General features: G+C 39.4%; 1 protein-coding gene across 2 annotated transcripts; it reads left to right on the top strand.

Annotated features, from left to right (window-relative positions):
- The first annotated feature begins 3,231 nt into the window (after positions 1-3,231).
- On the top strand, positions 3,232-26,973 carry mapk14b (mitogen-activated protein kinase 14b). 2 transcript variants are annotated; one of them, XM_067587798.1, is made up of 12 exons: positions 3,232-3,687; positions 11,014-11,143; positions 16,517-16,575; positions 17,705-17,816; positions 18,461-18,490; positions 18,706-18,753; positions 18,887-19,001; positions 21,438-21,509; positions 23,498-23,577; positions 24,153-24,231; positions 24,573-24,746; positions 24,863-26,973. In XM_067587798.1, the coding sequence occupies exons 1-12, from the start codon at positions 3,569-3,571 to the stop codon at positions 24,928-24,930; spliced, it is 1,086 nt and encodes a 361-aa protein (XP_067443899.1). In that variant the 5' UTR covers positions 3,232-3,568; the 3' UTR covers positions 24,931-26,973. The 2 variants fall into 2 exon arrangements, with proteins under 2 accessions (XP_067443899.1, XP_067443900.1); XM_067587799.1 differs by lacking the exon at positions 23,498-23,577 and adding an exon at positions 22,954-23,033.
- Positions 26,974-27,337: the final 364 nt, after the last annotated feature.

Here is a 27,337-nt window from a genome sequence, read left to right as displayed (position 1 = left end):
AGCTTTGCAGATCTGACGCTGCATTTTTTCCTTGCTCTTTGCAAAACTACTCAAGCTCTATCAAGGCACAAGGGGACTGTCAGCCTGCCACGAACTGCATTAGATTGAGGTCTCTGATTTAGCTGTTGTTGTTTTGACTTTATGTTTGGGATTGTTGTCTTGATGGAAAATAAATCATCTCTGAAGTCCCAGTCCTCTTGCACAACAGGTTTCTCTACAAGATATCTCTGGATTTTGCTGCATTCATTTTGCCTTCAAAAGCCCTCCAGGACCTGCCGCAGAGATAACATCCACACAGCATTTTGCTGCCACTACTGTTCTTCATGGTGGGCATGGTGCAGTGTTTGACTTTCACTAAAAATATCTTGTAGTATGATTGCCAAAAAGATAAATTTTGTTATCATCAGACCATAGATTTTGTTACTCCCACATGCTTTCTGTCAAACACTATCCAAGATATCATTCAAGTTATTTTCCAGTAGTGACTCTCTTGTTTCCACACTACCATAAAGCTGCCAAGCACCCTGGCAGCAGTTTTGTATACACAAATGTCTCCTGTCTCAGTTAGGGAAATCTGCAACTCCCTTATAGATTTACAGCTGTGTCATATATCTATTTTTTATGGCCGACCTCACTGTACTCTGAGGGATCTAATTGCTAATAACAGTCATAGGCCTCTGGGTCTCTTCAATGCTCTCAACTCTCATAAATCCTTGTGATACAGCTCATATTGTGCCAACACCTACACTCTGTGAAAACTTTCTAAAAATTTTTATTGACCAGATTTCTGCTCTTAGGTCTTCACCCACTTCCTTTGCCCTAGACCCTTTGGTTCCTACTCTGTGCCCAGCTGTCTTTGATCAGTTTGAGTCTGTGTCATTTTCCTTATTATCAGAGTTAGTTCAGCATCTACAGCCTACAAATTGCCTGCTAGACAGTATTCCCTCTTTTCTACTAAAAGAAGTTTTTAATACTGTTGGGTCAAGTATTCGTTCACCTTTTTTTAAATTTCAGGGTGTGTTCCAGCTGTTTTTAAACATGCTGTAGTGCAGCCTCTTATCAAAAAGAGAAATCTGGACTCTTCTGTTCTCTCTAACTCAATTCCAAACATTTTTAGATAAGCAATGCATTTATGAAAAGTTTCATTCTGGTTTTAAACCACATCATAGTACTGAACCAGCTCTTTTAAGAGTTTTAAATGATCTTATCTTAACTGTTGATTCAGGAAACTGCTATTCTGATGCTTTTAGACCTGACTGCTGCCTTTGACACTGAGGACCTTTTATCATGCGTTGAACAGTGCGTAGACATCAAAGTCCCTGCCCTCAAATATTTTCAGTCATACCTGACAGATAGGAGTTTCTCAGTTTACCTGAGCAAATATTCTTTGACTACAGCCTCACTTACTTGTGGGGTCCTTTAAGGCTCCATTTTGGGCCCCATCCTCTTTTCATTGTACATAACTTGGGATCCATCTTTAAGAAACATAATATTCCCTTTCATTGTTTTGCCGATGATATACAAATCTATCTGCCTTTGAAAACAAAAAGTAAAGACTCAATGCAGCCTTTGCTGAACTGCTTAAAAGATATCAAAACTTGGATGGGTTCTCAATCTTCATGAAAATAAGACTGAGAACGTTATGTTTGGATAACCTGACTTATCGGATGACTCTGCTGGTACTCTTGGCCCTTTAGCCTCTTACAATAGACCTTTTGTTAAGAACCTTGGTGTGATTTTTGATAGCTCATTCAAATTTGACAGATTAGTTCAGGGTTAGTTCAGGCCTATCTCTCTCCCAATGATTTTGAGAGAGCGTTATTCATACTTTTATTACCTCTCGATTAGACTATTGTAATTCTCTGTATGTGGGTGTGGAACAGTCGTCTCTTTGTCATCTGCAGTTAGTACAAAATGCAGCCGCTTGTCTTCTAACTGGTAAAAGAAAGCATGATCACATAACACCAGTATTGGCCTCTCTCCACTGGCTTCCTGTCCATTTTAGGATTGATTCTAAGATTTTATTGCTGGCTTTTAAGGTGTTAAATGGGCTGGCACCACTTTATCTAGCATATCTCCTGCATCATCATAGTCTAGTTACATGCTCTTGGATCATCCAGGCACAAAAATAGAGGCGACTGAACCTTTGCGGTGGCTACCCCAAATTTCTGGAATGGCTTATCTATTCATATAAGAACTGCTCAAACCCTAGAAACGTATAAGTCACTGCTGAAGACCCACCTCTCTTCATTGGCATTCAATTCAAGTTAAGTTTGACACCTTGACTTCATCTTCTATTGTGCTGCAATTGTTTCATTATTATTATTATGTTTATTGTTTTCTTTTATTCCTATTTGTTATTTACTTTTATATTTTAGCCTGTTCAGCACTTGAATCAACTGTGGTTGTTTTAAATGTGCTATGTGCTAAGTAAATTTTGACTTGACTTGACTTGCTTTGGAAATGTTCTTGTGTCACTAATCTAACATTATTTAGAATTTGTTTGTAATGTTCATTTGTACTCCTTATTTTACAAATTGACTAATCAGCTATTGAACCTTCCAGTGTAATGTAAAAACCTTTTTATTCAGGAAGGCTTTTTCATCTTAACTCTTGTTATTTTCTTTATGTTTTATATGTTTTTATAACACTGTAGCACTTGAGATTGACTGTGACTGAAAAGTGCAGTGCAAATAATAAATGCATTATTATTAATATTATTATTATTAGGTGATTTCTATTTAACCAATTATGCAACATTTGAAAAGAAATGGCTGCAATAATGATATTTAGCTGTGCCTTAGTAAATAGTATTACATTTTTGTTCTTAATTTCACATTTCTGACTTTGACAGCTAAGAGTATTATATGTGATGGGTATCACTGTGAGTGAAAAAACATGAAGTTCAACGTTATAGATTTTTTATTTTCAAGTGTTATTGCTGCATTAGTAAAAGTTTTGAGGTTGTTTAGTCAAGACTTGATTAATTTATCTCATAAATCTGTTCCTTAACACTAGTGTGATTGTTAATTTACATTGCTTCATTATCTATCTATCTTTGAACTAGTAAAACATTGTAGTAAAACACAGTGATTGAAAAAGGGAGATTCCCACTCATGTCTGCAGCTGTGGGGACGGGATATCCCCTGGTTTCCCAATAGTGACTAAATTCTCGCGATACAATAGCTGCTGTCGGGAACGCGCTGTCACGGAGAGACGTACGCGTTCACGTTTCCGCGCGCCCAACAGAGAGCGCGAGAGTAGGGCGAAAAATCCAGCGAAAGCTAGTCCAGCCTGACCCGAGCGCGATTTGTGGAGGAAGTTGTCTCCAGGAGCCCCGACGTGCACGGAGAGGTCTTTTTTCTTTGCACAACTGCACCTTATTTGCACAACTGGGCGGCTGAAGTTGTTGTTTGATTCAGGAGCGTCTCGATTGTGAGTTTTCACTGGAGAGCAGCACCGCACCACGTCGTGCCACACGGGGAGGAGAGGAGAGAGGAGAGAGAGAGGGCAGAAGTTTCCGCTGGCTTGTTTTGTCACTGCGGGGCTGCTGGTGAAATCCGCAGGAATGTCGCAGGAGGATAGACCCACTTTCTACCGACAGGAGCTCAACAAAACCGTGTGGGAGGTCCCGGTGCGCTACGAGCACTTATCTCCCGTCGGCTCCGGTGCTTACGGATCCGTATGGTAAGCAGTTGTTGCAGAGTAACTATCGAGAGCACACAGCACGGTTGCACAACGGGTCCCCACTACCCACAGAGGCCCATCAGAGCTACCTCTCTACGGGGCTGCCTATCAATCTGTGGAGGGTGCCAGTGGAAGAGAGAGAGGAGGGGGGGGGGGGTATTACTTGTGCCTTTTGTTTACATTTCATACTGTACGATTTGATAGCGCATCGTGCACGCTTCGGGGCGGCTCGCGTATTCTCCGCGGGTGGGGATTATTCTTGTTTTTGTGCACATTATTTTGCTTTGCTGTCCTACTTTTCTCTTGTCCCGTAAACACCTGTGTGTACTGTTACATTTCCAGTAAGCACGATAAGTCCTTCACAAGCAAGTTTATTTGGATTCTTAAGCGTCTGAATGTGCAGGCAAACTGCCCTTAATCGTACATCAGTCTGTCTCCTGAAGAAGGGCTCATCAGTGGCATGTCCATGCTTGCATCATCTGCCAAAGATCCGATCTGAGCTCATTATACAGCGAGGGTTGACCAACACCCAGACAAACAATCGTCTTCCACCAGTATGGCATTGTCGTCCTGCATGTACAACCTGGTACTTTGTACATCCGCACATTGCATGCATTATGCATTTTTCCAGTTGGGTGCAGCCTGCAGAGTGCCAGAAGGTCACGTGGTTTTCAGAAAGTAGGCCCCCTCGTGCATAGTGAGAGCTTTGAATAGGAGCCCATCCGACTACGACGATGATGACTCTAGAATGATGTCACCCTTTCTCTCGTTGTGGTGCACCCATGACTCACGGTCCCGAGGTGAGGTAGTGGCCTCAGCCTCTGACGCTTTTTAGTCATCATCAGGCCGTGGACGGCAACGTCCCGTAATTATAACTTTACTGTTAATTTTACTTGAACTGTTGAGCCATGTGCCCAGTTATTAGTGGTGAACAAAGGATAAACCATGACCTCATTTCTTACCTAACACTATCACCGGGCAAGAAACTACTAGTGCAAAGGAAAGGTGTTCATGTTCACAATATGTTTCTTGATAAAAATCTATATAAGACGTATTCCTGTGAAATGTGCCAAGAATATACATCAATGCCAGGTCTGAAAAGTGCTTACAAATGAAAAGTTTATCTTCTCTTAAATCAGTTATCTCTGATCAATATCTTTATGTCTGCCCTTGGTGCTCCACACTGTGTACAAAAAAGGCAGACGCATCATTCTAGAGCTGCAACTAACGATTGTTTTCATTTTCTACTAATCTGGCAATTATTTCTTTAATTAATTGCTTCATTGTTTGGTCTGACTTTAATGTGTGATTAACGTCCTGTGCTACCTTGTTGTTTTAGTGTGCTTGTGTTTTGTTTTAATAGTTCAGATCTTTTTAACTTGTGAAAGGGGTCTTTGAGTATCTTGAAAAGTGCTCTATAAATGTATTATCGTTATTATTATTATTTCCTTAAGTCCAAGGTGACATCTTCAACAGTCCAAAACCCAAAGATATTCAGTTTACTCTCACATAAGACTAAGAAAAGCAGCAAATCCTCAAAAATGACTGGCTGTAACTGGGGAATGTTTGACAGTTTTGCTTTTAAAATTCCTGAAAAGATTATTTGATTATCAAAATAGTCTCTTATTTTTTTTCTTTCGATTGACCAATCATTGCAGCCCTACAGCACATCATTCTCTGTCTTACCTGCAGCTGCTATGCAGTTGCCTTTTGAGAAAATTTTCCACTGTGGTTGCCTGTATTTCACAACCCCAGCAAAGACCTGTCATGTTTAAACTCATCTCTTCATATGGTCACCAAGCCTTTGGAATACTATAGCTTACAATAAAAGTGGTATAAACAGCAGGGCGTTATAAAACCCCTTCGGAAGGTATCTGAAAAGTATAAATAACCTCACAACACTTCCTCCAGCATGTCACGGCTGTCGGTCAGCTGGACATACATGCTCAGTCGGTCAGTCGGCAAAGTCTTTGTTGCTGCTGCCATGACTTTCTTCAGGCTCTCAGCTTGAATTCCTCCCGACTCGTAAATATGGAAAGCGGATATACTGCGTGGAGTTTTTTAATCATTTCTCCTCATCAACCTGCCACTCAGATAGAAGACCTACATGGAGGAGATCCAGGGTTGTAGTGTACAAAGAGAGAGTTCACAGCAATCGCTGCTGGCTGGGATTACAGTATGGACTGTGTGCCGAGTGCCTCGTGTTTTTCACTCCAGGTTTCTCAGCTGAGCAGAAACAAGCATGAAACCATACAGGCCCACTAGGCATGTATGCATATTAAAGCAACGGCTCATTCTCAGCTCAACATGGCTCTACAACAACATACTTTTCTTTATGAACAGCACAGAATTTTAGAAAGATTTGCTGTTGATGTGTTGAGACATGAGTTTTCTACAAATCTGGAGCAAAAAAAATCTGAGTGCAGCTTTGTCTACTTTTCTCATTTTTATTTTTTGTTGTTGTTGTTATCTGCCTAGGAAGTCACCAGCTTTCACACGTGGTTTCAGCATCTAGCAGGACATGCTTTTCTTCACTAGTTTGTCTCACCTTTGAAGCCTTTTTTTTTTTCTTGTTCTCTTGCCCACACGTCCTGTAATATGTTATGTGTTGTCTTTAGAGACAATGTATAGCTTTAGATATTTTGCAGATTGAGATTATATTGTAAAAATGTGGCGACAAGGTGCAATATTTGTGGCAAGTTCTGGCTGACGCACTTGGTTTTAACCTCAGAGAAAATGTGCGTTGACTTGTCTCCAAACAAATAGGAGGCTCAAGTGTAAAACCAGCAATTTTACACAACTTAACACCAGCATTTGGTCATGTGAGGTACCTGACCGAATGCTTGTGTGATGTCAGAGGAGTAAAACTGTTCATTTTAGTATAAAGTAATGGATCAGAGTTTAGAGCCTGAACACATTTTGGCGTGCTGACATCATGGGTGCTGAGAAACCTCAAAAGAGAGAACTTTTCAGCTGTCAGTGGCATCCAAAACATGACCGGGATGCTGCTTTTTGACATGTAAAGTGAAGGGCAGCATGTGGTTTGATTTTGTAAATCTCTGTATTTCAGGCAGTATAGAAGAAATGAAATGTGTGAACTCCGTCTGACCAATGACTTTGAGTATATGACATGTTTTTGCACAGTATACTCTCAAATGCTCTCAATAAATAACAGTGAAGTTAAAAGCCTTAAAATGAATGTCTCAGAAAAAATAGCCCAACAGTTTGCCTACAAAGGCTGTAAGCTACCAGACTATAAAACATTTCAACAATGCAAGGTGGATAAACTAAGAGACTCATTCATAATTAATCATTGTTTAAAAGTTGCTGAACTAGTCACAGAAAAAGAGGAACTTCATGGTTTAGTCATGTTAGGAAAGTCGAGGCATAAATAACTTGATCTATGAGATCAGGTGGACTCTATGGTTTACCATCATCTGTGAGCAAAGCTAATCAGAAAATGAGTGTGTGTTTAAATCCCCGGTAATAATTTGATTATAGCTGGAGTATGGAAATACTGAGATTATTGCAGCTGCCATGCAAACATCATAACCAGGTTATCTTACTTTCACTGAGGTCATAATCAGAGTAAGCAAGTTTTTTTTTTTAACAGAGCTGGATTAATAAGTCATTGCGCTTTCCATGACTACATTGTGAAGAGGTCAGTAAAAAAGCCTTTACTTGCAGATTATATGAATCACTGTGAGCATAGGTAAGTGTTTACTGACAAAGATATAGATCTGATGATGTGTCACTAGCTACTGGAAAGCCGTATGTCAGGGAATGTGGAACTGATCACATCACTGCTGAACATCGAAAATACACTCAACACTCAAAACAACTTGTTCTGCTTCTCGCTACTCAGTTTTACTGGTTTTTAAATACCTGACTCCGTCCGATTAGTTTTGTTAGTCATACCCATAAACATATTAAAATACTGGTATTTATAACTGTAGACTTATATAACTGCTAAGTGTCCTTTCCATGATGACAGAAAAAATTAGGATGGGCAGATAAGAATTTTTTATGTTCATAGTTTATTATCAAGGTTGCTCTGAAAGCAAGCACGCCTGAGAAATGTTCATATTTGATGTAAAACTTTGTCAGATATTACAGTTACAATTTGAATATGATTGACCATTTGCATGCCTCTAAATCAGCCATGAAAAACTTCAAGTGAGCGCTGAAAGGATTTGTACACCAGTATTCAGTATGTGCACATGGTCACGTCATACAGGTTAGATGGGGTATTGCTGCATTTGACTTTTATGTCATTGTCAGTGAACGGGGTTAGGCAGGGTGGGTTATTATCTCTATTCTTGTTTGACTTGTGTATGGGTGACGTGTCAGCCGCAGCTGTTAAACGCTTGTAACACAGGTTGTGTTTTTAGTCATCTAACTACCAATCATTTTAAGTATACACTCCTAGTGATGACTTTGATATCAGATTTAATGCTGAAAAGAGTGAAGTGGTGATAATTAGATGTAAAGAGGCTAGAAAAATTGTAGTTCTTCTGTTCTGTTAAGTGGCACTTAAATGCTTATAACATCTTAGTCATCCTTTTACATATGACATAATAAATGGCAGAGATGTACAGTATTGTGTTAATGTTCAAAGTTATATACTTTAAGGTAACACTTTAAATTACAGTCATGAGGCTGCTATTGTGAGTGTTTGTCAGCAGAAATGTATCCACACTAGAGCTGCAGTGATTTTCTCTGTATCATTAGAAGCTGAATATCTTTGGTTTTTGGACTGTAAGTCGGACAAAACATGATATTTGAAGACGTTATCTTGGGCTCTGGGAAATGAATGAACAGTTTTTCATACTTTTTGACATTTTATAGACTAAGCAATTAATCAATTAATTAAAAAATTAATTGGTACAGTAATGGATAATGAAAATAATTGATGATTGCAGCCCTAATCCACACGTCAGGCTCTGATAAGGAGTCTTATGTATACATGTATGTACAGATTGGACATATCGAGAATAACAATTTATGCAGTGGTTTGATTTGACTAAAATCTACAAAAGAAATAGATCACACACAGTTTTGGTGACTCTGGTGTTTATTTATGCACTTTAAGAATGTGTAATGGATGACAGTTTAATGTGATGGTCTATCATTTTTCTCTTTAATCTCTTGTGCACGTTATACCTTAAATAAAGAGAACTGATGACAAGACGGACAGGACAGTGTTCTGTGATTTACAGCATAAGTTTGTCTGAATGCTCAGGCAGCTTGTCTGTCAGTCAACATACTGCTGACAATCACTGCTTTCCTGTGATGCCAGCCTCAGAACGTTGCTCCCTTTACAGCCCACATTTTTATGGTCATTTGTTATTGCACTTGCATTTATTACAGACTAATTGAATGGTGTATACTTAGACCTGTTTTGTTTGTCCTGCAGATTAGCAGCAGTTTTTAAAGACTGTACGCACGTCTCTTTGTTTTGTCACGTAGCTTTCATTTAGTCTGTGTTTACAGAAAATGGGTTTTCCCTTACAAGTGACACAAATACAAGTTGTTCTGCAAAACTGGAACATAGAGTACATTGAGTGTGGGAGATTATCTCTTACTGGAAAAAAATACACCACTTATCTTAATGTTGTTATTATGGATGCGTAACACTCAGGACCATAACTTTATCACCAACGCAGATTTATTTTCAACGCTACTAACAGCTACAGTATAAACTAAAACATGTTGAATTCTCAGTCATATGCGGATAAAAGATGAAAAGTGAGTTCAGATCTCTCAATCAGTCTGTAAAATGTCTCCAGAGGAAATTAATCTCTTCTCCTCCCTTAATAAGTAGTGTTGACAGCTCAACTTCACTGAAAGGCTACAGTGCAGCTTAAGATTGGGTCAGTAGTTCAGGTGGTTTTAGCTGCTTGCTCCCATGACTGCATGGATGTCTTTTAACCACTCCCTGCAGTTACTCCAGATTCAGTTTCAGCAAATGATCTAGTTTGCAAAAGCAGTTTGGCCACAGTGAGGGAAAACATGCATGTGTCTGCACAAAACTGAGCTCAGATTTTTCTTCGAGACTGATTTTGCAATCATCCATTTGTGGTGCAGCTTTAGTGATTGACCTGGAAGGCATGTGGTTTATTGTAAGTGGGTTGTGTTCCCTCAAACATACAGGAAATGCAGTGATGTCACACTTCTCGGGGAAGCTAGGCCCATCTGCCTCTCTTTATCTCTGCCACCCTCATGTTGTCTTTGTCTGTCTGTGGACAATTGTCTTGATTTTACAGTTTGTATAGGATTTAATCAATTCTTGATCATAGCGGAAGAATAGTCACTGTCTATCCTTACTGCAAATTGTACAAATTTTAGTAACAGCGTTCCCTTATTGTTAATTTCACAGCCACAGAACAAGAACACACGTCACTTTTGGCTTGTATGTTACTTTCTTTTCCTTTTTCGCCACACCTGTTTCAGTAACAATGAGGTATTCAGTTACACCATTACAGTGAGTGAAATATACAATGAATGAAAGGATGAATGAGGACCAAAGCACACACGGACATGCACATTGCCCACTCATGTGGACAGCTTCAGCAGAATTAAAGGGCAGGTGCTGAGTTCAAAATTAGGTAACAAAATTGGGAAATAGGGTCACATACCTAATTATTGGAGATATTTTTCTTTCATTGTTATGTTCTCAGTGTTCTTATAATAAGAATAGTACTCATACTGTTTTGATGGATTGGCTCCACAAACAGACATGCTGTAGTCAATAGGGTATTTCTTGGATGAATTAAGAATAATAAATTCTTATATGAAGCTGTAATAACCCACATTCAATAGCAAATGGCAAGTAGTCTTAGGCATCATATGCTAAGCCAGACAGTTAGGGTTGGGCTATATTTATAGTGCCAACTCCCTGGAACATCTAAACAGCATTTTGTGAAAAAAAGATGGTGTAACTCTGCTTTTTTTTTAATGCAAATGTTCAGAATCCAATGTTTCCTGTAAATTCTTCTTGCTGTAAATAATTAGTGGATTTTCATACTCTTGTGCCATTGTACACAATGCAGCTGATATCCGACAACACGTTAGGTCGTGTTCCCCAATACAGCCTCAAGCTGCAGTGTATAATAAGAAGCGAAACCAAGAGCTCAGTGTTATGCAATATTTGCTTTGTTTACTGGGCTACAGCCACCTACGCAGTCTAGTGGAATATCTCATTCTCAGTTAAATAAAGGGAAATGTTTTAGGTTTTGATATGACAACTATTCCTGGCCTGATATAATGTGCTTGCTTTTTGTAATAACATCTTACCGGTTTTCATACACTTTGTGTGTCTTTCAGTTCAGCGTTCGATGTGGGGTCAGGCCTGAAGGTAGCAGTAAAGAAGTTGTCCAGACCCTTCCAATCCATCATCCACGCAAAGAGAACCTATAGAGAGCTACGGCTGCTCAAACACATGAAGCACGAGAATGTAAGTCACCTGCAGCCGACCCAACCACAACCCACAGCCTCAAATCTCCTGACTCCTATATTTATGTACTGCTCTGTACTTAAAGTCCCCCCTCCACAAAAGTGTTTTCCTTATTGTTACTTCAGTTGGATGTTTGAGCTTCACTGTGCCGCGTTTGACGCTAGAGGGCTGTTTACTCATTCATCTGCTGAAGGGGGAACCTTTCTCTGAGCTCACTTTAAATCTGATTTCAATGTGTATACCTGCAACCAACATAATTTGTTACATCACAGCTAGTTGGGAGCCAATTGGGGTCCAGTATACAACTTAGACAGATGTGGTGAAGAATTCACTGAGAATGACTTTACAGTGAAATAGGTCCTATTTCCTATAGGTCTATGTGTCCTACAGTTAAACTTTTGAAATGAACAATATTTGCATACTCATAGATTCTGAATTATTCAATGAGGAAGAAGGAGTAGATATAATTTAAGGAATTTTATGAGGTAATTGAACTTCTTTGTGGAAAAAAACCCATATTAGACACAAGTAATAATTCAAAGCAGAGTACGTAATTTTATGTTACGTAATTTGCAAGCTAACTTGCTTGTTCACCAGGCATTTAAGTTGGCAAAGTAACGTTAAGTTATATTGTCTTTGTGGTGCAGATTGTTAGTTACACTTTTCACAGTGTGTATTCATAATTATTATTGAAGCCAAACTCGTAACTGTAATGAGAGGAGCAGATCATGGCACGATGAAACAAAGCGACTGCACGTGCCGCAAAAATAATGTTACCTAGAAAGTTACCCGGAGGTGTGTGTGTGTGTGTGTGTGTGTGTGTGTAAAAGGCAGAATGGGCCTGTGGTCTGCTAGGTGTGTGTGTTGGTACTGTAGTCTATAACTTTGTGATTGCTTCTACAGTTTCTAAGCCATGTTCATATTCAGCCTGTATTGTCATTAGGTCATCATAACATGAAGTAATAACCTACCTTTAATGAAAAGAATTGTTTATTTATTTAATCGTAGCCACAAAATAGTCTGTTCAGTTTGGTTTGGATTTTACAGCTACATTGTCATCATCTTTTCAAATTAGCTGAAAATCATATTTTCAAAAGTTTGATTATTGTGGAGGTGTAAACAATAGACATATAAATGCAACAGTAGTGGTAGGTTAGTGTGTAAGTGAAATTGTGTTCCTTGGTAAGCTATGTTTAGGCAGGTGAAAGACAAACAGGCAAACATAGGCATGAATCACCCACTAACACTATTGGCACCTGCAGATATTTTTGTAAACAATCTATTATTGGTATCAAGAATTTTCATATCAGTGTTTCCTTCACTTTTTTGTTTGTTTGATAGCTGTATGTATGCAAATTATATACTGTTATGCCTATGTATGCAAATTATGTACAATAATTCATTGTGCGAACAGCAGTGATTTGCATCTGATGCATCCAGGTCACCAAAGTGTTACTCAAAAAATCCGTCAAGGGTTGGCAGGTCTGCATTGCTCACCACTACTTATCTTGTTACGCTGTCTGTATGTTTGTTGTTGTAGCAGATAATGACTGAGCTCATTGTTAAGATCTGTCTATGGGACGGAAACTAGAAACTGAAACTGTAAAACAGGAAAACACTTGTAACAGCAGTGTTTGAAAGTTTAAGCTGTTGTAAAATTACTTGAAAAGGGTTCAAATTGCAAGTGTAAAATTGAGCTTTGATTTGTCTCAAAAGTTCCAATTTTCATTCACATGAGCTCCTTTTGTGAAGAATGTAAACGACCTCATTCAAAGGCAATGTACACAGGACAGGCATTTGTTGACAAACAGTGGTTTTGACAGTCTCAACAATCTACAGCCACCTAATTCACTATGTAGTCGTCAGTATGTACACGCATGCATCAACACACAGACGTTCACTCTATGAACGTCCAAGGTCTAGAACAAACAGGTAAACTACTGAGCAGAGCCGAGGGCGTTACTGAACACATCATTCTCCTTCCAGCTAACCTGCTACGCCACGACAACAGGAGTTTAACACAATCAGTGGATTTATGTAATAGCAACAAAATGTAGCGTTAAGTGGTTTCTAGTGTCAGTTTCATGTGTGACAGCGTAAACATACACATGAGCTCGCTGGCCTTATGCGAAGAGGGCTGTGGTTGATGTGATGTCCTGTTAGAAAAGGTTCTCCCCGCGACTGATAAAAGCATGTTGTGCTGTATCGTTCTACGAGCAGCGAGTCACCAAACAGGTTTACAGCTGCAGTCCCATCACCTTGTGTAGTGTGTATTCTCCTTTCATGTCATGTTGTTGCTGCAGCAATTTCAATTCATGCCATTTTACTTCAGGGCAGTGGCTTTAGTTCCTCTTCTGCAATCACTGCTTTGGTTTTGGTTTTCTGTGTCTCTGTGTGTGTGTGTGTGCAAGCAGACACTTGCCCACAAATAAAACGCAAACACAGTTCCTAGTTGCTGCTATAGAAAGGTACTAACACTGTGTGCTAGCCAGTACATCTAGCTAATACTTTGACCAAATAGTGTGGCTTTTATGTATTACATAATGGCAGTGGGTATGGTTTGTCAAGCTGAAGTGCAGGTGATGGGTTTCTGTGTGGGAGCAAGTCAATTGGTGAATGTGTGAGTAAGACTAGAGGTTTCTGTTAGCGCTGGCTTCTTTTTAGGGGAAAAAAAGGAGGAAATTTACATTGTAAAGAGTTTGCTCAGTACCTTTGTGTTAGCCATTGTAATAGTTAGAAAAAGCTTGTTATCAGTGCTTACTGATGAGTGACAGGGTGAAATTGTGCTATCGTCAACCTGCAGGCACGGCGAAGTGAAGCAGTTTTAAATGACGCACACACAGAGGAAAAAAGACCTCGCAGCTTGAAGAAGTATGGAAAATCTCAAAGGGGAAAACCCACCAGCAATTTAAGACCAACAGTACAGCAGATCTCGTGGTTAGATGAAAACCCATCTCTTGACAGTTCGTTTAATTTCATATGAATATTATTTTACATCCCGTAATTGTCTTGAAGGACCCGTTTCACACCCTGGAAATTCATGCATCGCCTCCTCAGACACTCTAAATGTGATCACAGCATATGTTTGTGTCTCATCAGCCTAAGAAATGACTGAAAGGAGGTTATTAGCAACATGACTTGGGATTGTTGATAGTCGGAGCATGCAGAAGTGGCTTTACCGCAGTACAGTAGTTAAATGTTATATAAATGAGATGGGAGGGGAAACACGCAGTTTTTCGCTTGCATGCACGTGTGTTTAGATGAAAGGTTGAGAGGAAGGAATGTACACAAAGTACATTACATGACACCAAACACATTCAGAAAAAAATCCAGGCCTCATCGAGTTGAAAAAAGTTCTCACAAGATATGAAATCATATCTCGTTCCAAAACATAATTTAAACTAGCTGTGGTTCAGTCTGTGCACGCTCAGCTCACACAACACAACTTGTACTGAATGCTGTTTTTTATACAGGCTCTTCTTTCACTACAGTAGCTGCTTGAACATTCCTGTTGTGGAATTAGTGTTGCACGGTGCACTGGTACTGCTAGTGAAATACCTCAGCGCATTCATTTGAAAAACAGGTTTTACAGAGGACGAGGATTATTCGGGATTATACAGAATCAATGCCTACAGTACATCACTGTGCTTATTGCAAGATGCTGACTTTGTATAAAAATGTCAGATAAATATGTCTGACAATGTCTGATATTTTTCAAAACGGAAACATAATTAGTTTTTTTTCTTAGTGTGGTGATCCAGATACTTATTATATCTTATTTAATGAGTTATAATGTCGTTTGTCATCATTAATGAGCATGTTGTTGTCAGATTCCGTTTCATTATAACAGGGGAAATTGCATAAAGCTGTGTTTTTTTTCTTCCTAAATCATCAAAGTGTTTTTAATAGCTACCTATGCTTTACATAGAGAGGGATTCTGTGTTTTGCTCACGCTGTTGCCAGGAGACTCCCCGGGTTTTGATTTTGGAAAGCCTGAGCAGACCAATCAGCTGTTTGTTGTGGCTCCGGTCCACCAATGAGCTGTAGGTTTGTGCCCTGTGTGGGCGAGCTGCTACTGTGTTTTTTTCAATACCTATCCGACTCGGTCTCTCTCCAGGGGGGACGGGGGCAGGGCTGGCACCCCTGGCTTCACTCTGCCAGTGTGCTTGCATGCATGAGTACAAGTGTAAATGTGGGCAGACATACACAGACATATGATCATCCTTCCTCTTTGTTCTTCCTTCCTTCACTATGTTCAAACCCGAGGCTCATAAAAACAAGTTTGTTATGCAGATGTACTCATTATCTAAGTCTTACTTATATGCAGTAGGGTTGCAACTAATGATTATTTTCATTATCAATTAATCGTTTGGTCTATAAAATGCCTGAAAACAGTTCATCACAGCTTCTTACAGCTTAAGGTGATGTCCCCAAATTGCCTGTTTTGTTCAACCAACTGTCCAAAATCCAAACATATTGAATTTACTATCACACATGACCAAGAATAACAGCAAACCATCACAAATGGTAAGCAGATGATAAGCTGGAACTTACTTAATATTTGGCATTTTCTACTATAAAAAATGACCTAAATGACTAACCGATTATTACTCAGTTATTCATTGTAGCTCCTGAAAAATAGAAAAGAGTAAAAGATCTTGTAAAGTGACACTTTAACACATGTAATCTCCAAACCCTTTGAAATGTCGGTGAAGTATAACACGTTCAGAAGTTAGATGGTATCAGAACAACTGGCCATTGTTGCTCTGAGCATATGAAACCAGATGTAACTCAATCTAATATGACACATTACTGAAATATTTTCCTTTGTTCACACTTTGACACACCATTATTGCACTGCTGGTGCCTGTCCTTTCAGCTTGATGCACAAACTTAACCAGATAATGTTTACTGCTTCCTCTAAAATCATATCTGTTGTGGTTATCTGCCCCATTTATGTGATTGAACCTCTTGGTAACCAAAATAAAATGCAAGGATAATCCACTTGACGTCACTGAGTTTAAAAGCAAAGATCCTTGAAACTGGAGGAGTGTAAGAAAGCAAAACTGGGCTGCTTGTTTGACTAAATAAAATGAAACTTAAGATAATGCAGGATAATTTCAAGGTTTTAATTCAGTAAACACCTGGTAGAAATGTCAAGCAGTTTAGAAATGACACTAAAGCTGTGGTTTTGTTGTCCTCATTGACACAGAACACCTTTACGTATGTCTTTGGTATCAAAGGGGAAATGAAACATAATGAACATGGCACTGAAACTTAATGAAAACCGTCTTTTTGTTAAATATGAATATGTGTAACACAACGAACTTTTGCTGATGTGTTCTGACCTTTGACCTTTCTATTTGTCTTCAGGTGATTGGTCTATTAGATGTTTTTACACCAGGGAGGAGCTTAGAGGAGTTCAATGATGTGTAAGTCAGACTTCTTCTGTCTGTTTACTCCTGTCTATTAGTTTTTTCTCCGTCTCCGACTCCCTACTTTTCCTTTCAATCTATTTCTCTTCCTCTCTTCTGCCTCAGCTTCTCCTATAGCTTTAGTTGCCTTCCTTCTCACACAATGAAACCATTCATATCAGCAGATGACTGCAAGATTAAGATTAAGAGTGAAGCTAGAGTTACAAATGCACCATAATCCTGCATAACTTCATACAAGTCCAGCATGTGGTGAGTTTTATCAAGGTGAACGTAGAGTGAACACGTGCACTATGCATATAACAGCCAGTCTCCATGGTAACAGCCATCTGGCAGGCTCTGGGGGTACAACGTGTGTGTGTGTGTATGTGTATGTGTGCAGAATACTCAATCAGCGTCCTTGAATTCTCTGCATGGTGTGGCGTCATCAGCATGTTGCACATTTGTTGAAATGTGAGATGAACCCACACACACAAACACACACACATGCTGCATTGAAACTGAAAAAGAAAGATGTGACCCTTCTTTCTTGTGACCAGTAACATGGTGAAATCAATCCCTCTAATGCACGGCAGAGAAGCACATGTGGCACACACACAACGCTCAAGCGCCAGCCTATGACTGACGTCTTGTTATAGAATGAGGTCAGATGGAGCAGATATAACATACAGTCTGTACATATACAATCGTTGGCCTTCTCCAGCTGATCTGTTGGCTGTATGCCATTAATACTGCAGTATCTACAAAAGCATCCAGCATCTGTTGTCCTGCTGTTGCTCTTTCCACCCTTTTTATATCACTTTCTTCCCCATTTTCTCTTTTTTTAAAGTGCATGAATTATATATGAACACTGGCTTTTATTTAATATAGGTGTAGTGCACAGAATAGTAATGCAGACAAGTTGTTTATATATAAACTTATGTTTTATTAAATAGTTTTTACAGATAGTAATACAGTTAATTGTAATAACTTAGTCAGTCAAGTTCATAATAAAGTTAAAAAAAATGCTTTATATCTCAAGAAGTAATAATAGTAAGAGGAAAAATGAATTAATGTAAGCTGCAGCAGATGAAGACAGACATGCCAGAAGAAGATGGACACTGCATCTGACTGGCTGTATAATTTGCAGGTACTTGGTGACCCATCTAATGGGGGCAGACCTCAACAACATCGTCAAGTGTCAGAAGCTGACTGATGACCACGTCCAGTTCCTCATCTATCAGATTCTCAGAGGCTTAAAGGTCAGTTAAGCTCCCAGCGTAACACTACTTCTCAGCTCCACATTGACCTCCTTCACCCTGCTTATCAGTTAACTTTACCGAACTGATAAGGTGAAGTTACTAACTGCTTTGCATCAGTATATTGAAAATATAGTTCTTTTTTTTTCAGATTTGACTGAGTAGATGTGAAACAATACCGGAAACTTACTAAGAAACAGATGGTTGTTGGCTTTAGTCTAAGTTTTGGTTTGAAGTTTTTCTGCAACCAGTTATGGTCCCTGGTAATGAATTCTCTGTTGAACTTTGACATCTGACACAGTAACCACAAAGTAAGAAGGACCAAGGTCAAGGTATCTAAGACAGAAGTTACTGTAAATCATAAGAGCTTGCTCCATCTCTGATGTCAGTCCCCGTGATTGCTTCACTTGCTGAGCTCGATTTCTGCACACAGGAAGTGAGTAGCAGGGAAATAGTTAGCAGAAACTGGAGTAGTTTTGTTAACTCCTGTATTTGTGACACATGGTCGCACACACACAGTACAGAGTACAGTGAGCTATCATTGTTATCAAAAAATGGCAAATGAAATGCACTTCAAGGTGTGATGTGTTCAAATTTAGTGTGTAATTTAAATGTAATCGTAAATATTTTCTTCCTTACTCCCACAGTACATCCATTCTGCAGACATCATCCACAGAGTAAGTTGTGACACTGTTGCATGAGCTTATAAATAGCTCCGACATCTGAATACATGTCTGGTGAAACTTATCAAAGTGGGATCAGTTACAAAGTCCCATTATCATTCGTTATCAGAAGGCCAAAACAATAAATTCCACATCATCTGTCCTATATGCTGTTTGTATTGCTCTTCTGTCCTGTCTTAGAGTTTTCCTTCTTTCCTTTTTCTCCTCAGGATTTAAAGCCCAGTAATCTGGCTGTGAATGAAGACTGTGAGCTCAAGGTGAGTCTCAACTTGAAACAAGATTCACAATATGTGATTTTGGAAGGTGTTCAATGAAGTATACCACCTCCTCATCTCCTTTTCCCTTTGTGCCTCTCTACTTCTTCTACACACAAACATCTTGACCCTACAGATCCTGGACTTTGGTTTGGCACGGCACACAGACGATGAAATGACGGGCTACGTAGCCACCCGGTGGTACCGAGCCCCAGAGATCATGCTCAACTGGATGCACTATAATATGACAGGTACACACACACACACACACACACACACACACACACACACACACATTGAGTCATAATGTTTTGGGCTGAGAGTAAATGTAGCGTTACATCATGTGCATTTCTGTTGAAATGGCTCACTGACATCTGTGTGTTTTGTAGTTGGACACAAAGTTCACCTTTCAATATAACATAAGGGCAGAAAACTCAATCAATCAATCAATCAATCAATCTTTATTTATATAGCGCCATATCACAACAGAAGTCATCTCAAGGCACTTTTCACATAGAGCAGGTCAGACCATACTCTTTAATTTACAGAGACCCAACAGTTCCCCCATGAGCAAGCACTTGGCGACAGCGGTAAGGAAAAACTCCCCTTTAACGGGTAGAAACCTCAAGCAGACCCCGGCTCTTGGTGGGCGGCCATCTGCTTTGACCGGTTGGGTTGAGAGAGAGAAAGAGAGAGGGAAAGGGGGAGGGGGGACAGAAGAAAAACAATGACAACAACAACAAGCACAAGCAGCAACAGCCAGGGAAGGATGCCATCAGGACTGTGAAGGACCGCGAAGGTTCGGCCCGGGAGTCAGGTTTTTCTGTGAGATGAGAAAGCACAAAAAACTCCGGGGAAGAAGCAAAGTTAGTGACATGCATTGATGTTACATGAATGCATACAGATGGAGAGGAGGAGAGAGGAGCTCAGTGCATCATGGGAAGTCCCCCAGTAGTCTAGGCCTATAGCAGCATAACTAAGGGCTGATCCAAGGAGAGCCTGGTCGGCCCTAACTATAAGCTTTATCAAAAAGGAAAGTTTTAAGCCTACTCTTAAACATAGAGAGGGAGTCTGCACCCCAGACTGAATCCGGTAGATGGTTCCATTGAAGAGGAGCCTGATAGCTATAGGCTCTGCCTCCCATTCTACTTTTAAAGACTGCAGGGACCACCAGCAAGCCTGCATACTGGGAGCGCAGTGTTCTAGTGGGATAATACGGTATTATGAGCTCTTCAAGATATGATGGTGCCTGACCATTAAGGGCTTTGTAAGTTAGGAGAAGGATTTTAAATTCTATTCTAGATTTTACAGGAAGCCAATGTAGTGAAGCTAAAATGGGAGAAATGTGGTCTCTTTTTCTAGTTTTAGTCAATACACGTGCAGCTGCGTTCTGGACCAGCTGGAGAGTCTTTAGAGACTTGTTAGGGCAGCCTGATAATAAGGAATTGCAATAATCCAGCCTAGAAGTAACAAATGCGTGAACTAGTTTTTCTGCATCTTTTTGGGACAGGATGTGCCTGATTTTTGAGATATTACGTAAGTGAAAAAAGGCAGTCCTTGAAATTTGATTTATGTGGGAGTTAAAGGACATATCCTGATCAAAGATAACTCCCAGATTCCTTACGGTGGTGCTGGAGGCCAGGGTAATGCCATCCAGAGCAGCTTTATCATTAGATAATGTGTTTCTAAGGTGTTTAGGGCCAAGCACAATAACTTCAGTTTTATCTAAACTATTGGGAAAAAAATAATTTGGAGTTATTTTGTTGTTTTCAATATAAATTGCTGATTGAAAATAGAAACAATCCATTTCACCAGGTATATGTAGCTTTTTCTTTTGTAGTGACAGTTGTTACAAATGTATTACACAAGAAATGATTATGGTGATTATAAAGGAACTAGGACAACGTTCAATTTCCTGGTTGATTCAACATGACGTTTTTTATACAACGCAGCGCTTGTCAAAGTGGCATTTGATTCCACTTTGCACTTGTCATACGTGGCTTTGTGATGTTGTAAATTGTCAAATAAATAAGTTGTGTGACACTGTTGATAGAGTGCCTGTTTAGTCCACATCTTCTTTTTTTAAAATCAAAATACTTCCAAATAGCAGTGTTTTTTTTAACCAACAATTCATACATTTATTGTCTTGTGCACTAAATTTAAATGCATAATCACACAAAACACTTGTTTTTTTCCATGCTTTCTCAATTTCTTGCAATATTAAACCTTATAAAAAGATATACTATTTAAGACTTTCAAATAAAACAAAAGGATCCTGCTTGTGGTTTCTCAGCAGATATTTGATACAACAAAAGCTTTTTTTTTTTTTTTTTACAGTTGATTCTACAACAAATGAACCATATAAGGCAACAAAAATAGAAATTTCATCTCAAAAGCAACAGTACTGTATGTTTAAGAGAATCTGCAAAAAAATTAATGCTGAATTGTTTATTTTTTTAGTTTTAAAGAACCTTGTACTGATCATTGCAAGGTGATGCAGTCGTTTTGGTCTGTCATACTGTTGAAAAGCTTGAGTTTGGTGAAAAAAATGCAAGTCACTTTGCACTAAAAGTAATTACCAAATGAATGTAAAGTCACTGATAAAGAATATTAAACAGACAAGTTGTAACATGTTCTAAAGCATCATTATCCTGCATGTTTCCTTTTCATTTGTTTACATGTAATAGTGGATATCTGGTCGGTGGGCTGCATCATGGCTGAACTACTTACTGGACGGACACTCTTCCCCGGCACAGACCGTATCCTTCCACCGATGTCAATGCTATGCAAAAATAAAGTGGCTCCTTGGAGCCAACCTGTAGGTCTCCGGTAAATTTCGAGGAGGTAGTAGATGGATGCATTAAGCTCTTGTATGGATATGCTGGACTTGTGATTAGATTTATAGATTAGCTGCATGAGTTTTATTGTCCTCTGCATTCTGGACTCTCCCTCAGTGTTTCAAACACACTCAAAATGTTACCTCCTTCAAACTCACTCAAAAGCATTGCTGATTATTAACTTTTGTGAGCTGCATGCCATAATAGTGAAGGAAGTGTGTGTGTGTGATAGGAGTTAGTCCCCTGCGGTCTATGACTCAGCGCTGCCCACTGTTGTCTCTACTGCTTCTCCACAGTACACCTTCCTGTTTCCCTTCCACAGAGCTACCCATACACAGTAGCAGAGAATAAAGATGTTTTAATATGAAAAACACACACAGGGAGGTGCTTTGTAATCAGGACACGCTGACACACACACACATGTTCAAATACAGAATTTTGCTGAGCTCTATAGCATGGGCTGGCTGTTGTATAATGTGTTCTTAATGATCAATCAAGCCATCCACTCCCTCACTGCATGCTCTGTGGGGGTGTGTGTGTGTGTGTGGTGATGTGTGCACTCTCACAAAATCTAAATGACCTGCAGAGGTGGGGGAGTTACCTGCCTACGGAGCTGAGCTGAATATAAAGAGCAGAGTAGTCTGTCTCCTTTTACCTTTCTCAATGAAGGTGATCCTTGCACACGTGTACACAGGCTACACGTGTGTGGCAGGAAAAATGAAAAACGAACCAAATAATGCAATGCAAATAAGATCTTGCATCTTAAAAGCCACTGCACATATAACTACAGTGTATTTAGATATAGTGTAGAGAGGCTTATTTTTGGCTTTCTGCCTTATTTTGCCAAAACATTGTGCTATATTTGTGACGTTTAGTGCGGATTCACAGTTCATTAAGGATAGAAAGCGCTTTCCTTTCTTAATGGTTATTAAATTTGTGCTAGTAATATGTGAGAAGCAGATACTACTCACCACCTAACATCTAACTTCCCACCATCTAATTCTGAACTTCAGTTTAGCATGTTGGCTTGCATGCCATGTTGTATTAATTTCATAATTACCTAACATTACATGACATTAGAGGAAAAAGCCTTTCCTTATGTTTTGCCTCCTTCATCAGCACCTTAACTCTTTAGAAAAACGGATAATGTGTGGTGTTAATGGACATTTCTTATTCTTTCAGTCTTTATTCAGTATCCATTGTTGCTACTACCTGGGTTAACTTTTTTTTCTTTTCCCTTTTACTTCAGAATGAATGAAAGATTTTTCAGACACAGATGACAGCTTTGACTGTTGTACCTCTCACCCCTCTCTCCTTATCCAACACCCTCCATCCCTTCCTGTTTTCCTTCATGTGAGTGTGGTAGACATTGATCAGTTGAAGCTTATAATGATGCTGGTCGGAACCCCAGGGCCCGAGTTCTTGATGAAAATCTCTTCGGAGTCTGTGAGTGTTGAGCACCCACCCCACCTGGTTTTGTTGCGCTACTCCTCTTGCCTGTGTTTGTGTTGCCTCTGCGTTGCCCTGGCAAGAGTTAGTCAGTCTCCTACTTTACGCTGCACCTTTTTTTTTTTTTTTTGCTCTGAAAATGCGTTTTCTTAATGGCTTTATTGCACTTCAGCACAAGGCTTTGATTCCTACTTCTCTCTAGCATGTACTATGAGCTCATACAGCTTACTAATCTCTTTATATGACAGAGTAAGACGCCTCTAGTGCAGCTCAGGGCTACAGTGTCCATAAAAGTCTGTAAATACCTGGATACTCCATTATAGGTTAGGTATATCAAAGCTTAAAAACTGTCTTTCTGTGTGTGTTCCCCCTCTTCCACCCCCTCATACACAACTTCTCCTAACCACCCCATGCTCTTTGACTTGTTGATGTTATGATGCCCCTTGACTCAGAAGCTGTAGATATAAACCAGCTGCAGCAGATAATGCGCCTGACGGGGACGCCCCCAGCCTCCCTCATAAGCAGGATGCCCAGCCATGAGGTGAGACACGTGCCCCCCCCCCTTCCGCCTTCCCATGCGCACCGGCTCTTCCCCAGCTGGAATCTGGGTGTCGAGCCTCAGACGTCCACCAGCCGATACCTATGTTTACATCCAAGAGGGATACATACTGTACCGTTAGACTTGATGTATTGTTTGGAAGTATTTCCTACCATTCCTTTTTGCATTGTCTGCATATTAGCCCCTGCTCTCACTCCACTTATTCCCGTTTCCTCTCTGACTCACCATGCTTGTCACAGCGAGGCTTCCGAGAGTGCTTTGCCAGTGCAGCCAGTGTATTCTGATAAGCAATCTGTCTTGGTCCTTGGGAAACAGATCTTGAGTGTTAAAAATTGGGGCATGTTGTTTTAATGTGTGAGATTTGGGTTTTAAATAAATTAACAGTGCTCGAAGCATGTGTTACTAGAAGGATGTAGAGTTGAAGTCATTTTCGTACCAGGCAAATTTAGTAAATCAAAGTTAAGTATGTCAAAAGATTTTGAGTTTTCAGTCGTAGCACCATTGTATTTCTTTATGGTCTTTTACAGTTTAGCTGTTTTGTTCATCTTCCCTCTCAGGCAAGGAACTACATCAACTCACTTCCCCACATGCCCAAGAGGAACTTTGCTGATGTGTTTATTGGCGCCAACCCCCTTGGTAAGTTCTCTTTTCAGCGTCTGTGCCACGCTGACACCACTCCTGGCTCACTGAGTCCCTCTAGTGGTATCATGAAGACCCTGTTTTTATGTTGAGAGTTATCCTCAATTACTGTACGTCTGTCCAGTAGAAAACAATACTTCCCATAGCCACGTAATAACAGTTTTCATGTTAGATAGGAGGATAGGATTAGGAAAGAGAGTTTGGATGATTGTTTTTATGTGATTAAACACAGGTTGTTATTATCAACTTTCTCTACCACTGACTTTTCTTAATAAAGTGTGTGCATGTCTTTCTTCTCTCACACTCACCATTATCCTCTCATTGTTGCTGTGCTCTAGCGGTGGACTTGCTGGAGAAAATGCTGGTGCTGGACACAGACAAGCGGATCACAGCGTCTGAGGCTCTGGCCCACCCTTACTTTGCCCAGTACCACGATCCAGACGACGAGCCTGAAGCAGAACCGTATGACCAGAGCTTCGAAAGCCGTGAGCTGGAAATTGAGCAATGGAAGAGTAAGTTGGGACATTGGGGATAGTAAAGAGGACTGGAACTGCTGGGTAAAAAAAAAACAGGTTATGTATTCAGTAAATTGGTAAATAAATATAAATCCCCATTTTCTGTCTCTCAGGGTTAACCTATGAGGAGGTAATCAGCTTTGAGCCGCCGTCGTTCGACGGAGACGAAATGGAATCCTGAGGAGGAGGCATCCATCGTTTTCCAAGAAACACTCTTTAAGGACTATCAGTCTCATGTGACTATCCACCACTCTCCTCACACACACACATACACACACACACACACGCACAACCACGACATTCAAGTGCCTGCCGTCATTCATCTCCGGGGGACGTTGCGATTTCAGGGATAAAACATCCCGTTCATCCCGTCCTTCACTTTTTGCTGGTTTTGTTACTTTCTCTTGCAGCCAAACGCGCTGAGGCAGACTTTAATTCTCCTTTATATTTTTAGTGAGTTTTTACCTCAGACATTTATTGTTTTAGTGTCCCCTCTTTGATTCAGAAAACAAGTAATTACATTTCAGTATCTTAAAGTGAATTGGATTCTGTATTTTATAAAGTTATACAACTTAGCAGGAATTAACATTGAATGAAAAACAAGTTGGATTGAAAAGTTTGGAACAGTGATGTGTCTACAATGTATCTTTCTTCCACACATTAGAATTTCCTGTTATTTCTATCAGTGCGTAGATCTGTGTAAATATGACAGCAAACAGTATTTGTACAGAAGTACTTCAGTCAAACCAGTTACCACATTGGTGTAACAGTCATAGCTGACCCCTTTCACAGTATGAATTTTATTACCAGAGTTTAGTCAGAAAAGGTATATAAAGAGATATGTTATTTAATACAAGTGTGTATTATAGCATGGGCTAAAAATATGTAAAATATTCACCTCTCAATGGCACAGACTCAAGGCTTTGTTTTTCTTGTAGAATTCAAGGAGTTACAGTGTCCCTTTTTTAACAAAAGTCTGAGTATGGAAAAGTATGTATCCACTAGCTCATTTCACTCACTCAACTTTTAGATTATAGTGTCAACTCCTTTGCTCCGTATGAATTCTTCTTTTAGCACTTCTGTACTGTTGTTTCAGAGGAATGTTTCAGCGTAGTCACCCTTATCACGACCTACAGTACCACTCAAGCATGATAAAGCCAGAAGTGGCTTGTTAGTCTTGAAATTTGATGTTTTACATCACAACATCATCTGACAATGTACTTTAATCATATTGCATTTATAAAACACAGTACTATTAATGTTTATTGAATGTTGGGGGCACCAGTCTGCCCTGTATTTATGATCTTTTGTCATGTTTGTATATCGATGTAAAAGAGAATATTATTTGTCAAAATTTAAGGTTCTTTTTATTATTTATGGAGAGCTTACAGTACCGGAAACCAAATGTATCATCAATAATCTCATATGTCAGTTGAGTCATTGTGACTGCAGTTACAGCTTGTATCAGAGCCAACAATGTTGTTAAGTTGTTGTGGACAACCATATCCTTTCCCATCAGTTTCACACACACTGTGTGCTCCAAGTACATCTTGCATTGGCTGACAAACCACTACTCTGTAGACTCCTATTTCTTATGTGTACAAACATTGATTGGAAAAAAATGTTGTTGTTTTTTTTTGTTTTTGTTTTTCAATCAATGTTTTCCATGTGAACCATTTTAGGAGTCAAATCACATTTACATGTGACATACAAGCTATATCCACAGTTGCTCTGGCTAATGTCAATCACACAATATCAATGTCTTCACAATTTCATCGGCATCTGCTTGTTCTCATGTAGTGCTTTTTCTAATGTATTATTTTATTATTTGTGTGTTGAATCAAGATTTGATGTTATTCTGTGATTCTGAAATATTGTTTTTTTTTTTTGAGTAATGCTAGAACCATATTTGTCATTCAGTTGAATAATTTAGTAGGGCACATGTTTGTGGGAAAGAGTGTACGTTTACTCACTGGATGCTGAAGGGCAAAGCTGAAGCCTCATTCTTTGTAATATTAAAACAACCGCATCAATTTGATAGGATATTTATCTCGTCCATATCCCAATGTCAATAGTTAATTTGGTTATTGGTTATGCTTTCTTTGCCTGAGATGTGTTCATATCTTTTTACTATGTTCTATACCACATGTACTAAGACAGCAGGCCACGCCACCTGTAAATACCACCATTAGAAAATAAAAACTACTATTTTTCAAATCTGTAACAGTGTACAGTTATATTGTGGCACAGTTGAACCTGCTGGCACCAGTAGGTGGCAGCATAGCATCAGTAGAGCAAATAGTCTGTCAACATGTAGATCCTTCTATGGATGACAAAACCTGTAAGAAAGGGAAGGTGAAGCAAAACAGAAACTTATTTAAAATGTAAATAAAACTTAAGCTTTATTTATTTATAGTGTAAATCATCAAAGGAGTCTGTGCACACTTCACAAATGAAATAAAACATCAGACACACATGGATACTCACATGAACACAGGCAGAATCCTCATTGTTATATATATACAGCAATAACAGAATCAAAGTTACAACCAATTAACCCCTGTAGAGGTTAATTGAGCCTGTAAATG

This window comes from Thunnus thynnus, chromosome 4 (genome assembly GCF_963924715.1).
Source record: "Thunnus thynnus chromosome 4, fThuThy2.1, whole genome shotgun sequence".
Taxonomy (NCBI): domain Eukaryota; kingdom Metazoa; phylum Chordata; class Actinopteri; order Scombriformes; family Scombridae; genus Thunnus; species Thunnus thynnus.
Note: the sequence above shows the minus strand (reverse complement) of the source record. Positions and strands in the feature narration are given on the sequence as shown.

What these genes read in the sequence shown, in the direction of transcription:
- mapk14b (XM_067587798.1), top strand. Translation starts at nt 3,569, where the DNA reads ATGTCGCAGGAGGATAGACCCACTTTCTACCGACAGGAGCTCAACAAA. An exon ending in TTAGAGGAGTTCAATGATGT is followed by an intron (nt 16,576 to 17,704) that starts GTAAGTCAGACT and finishes TATAATTTGCAG; the next exon opens with GTACTTGGTGACCCATCTAA. An exon ending in CTGCAGACATCATCCACAGA is followed by an intron (nt 18,491 to 18,705) that starts GTAAGTTGTGAC and finishes TTTTCTCCTCAG; the next exon opens with GATTTAAAGCCCAGTAATCT.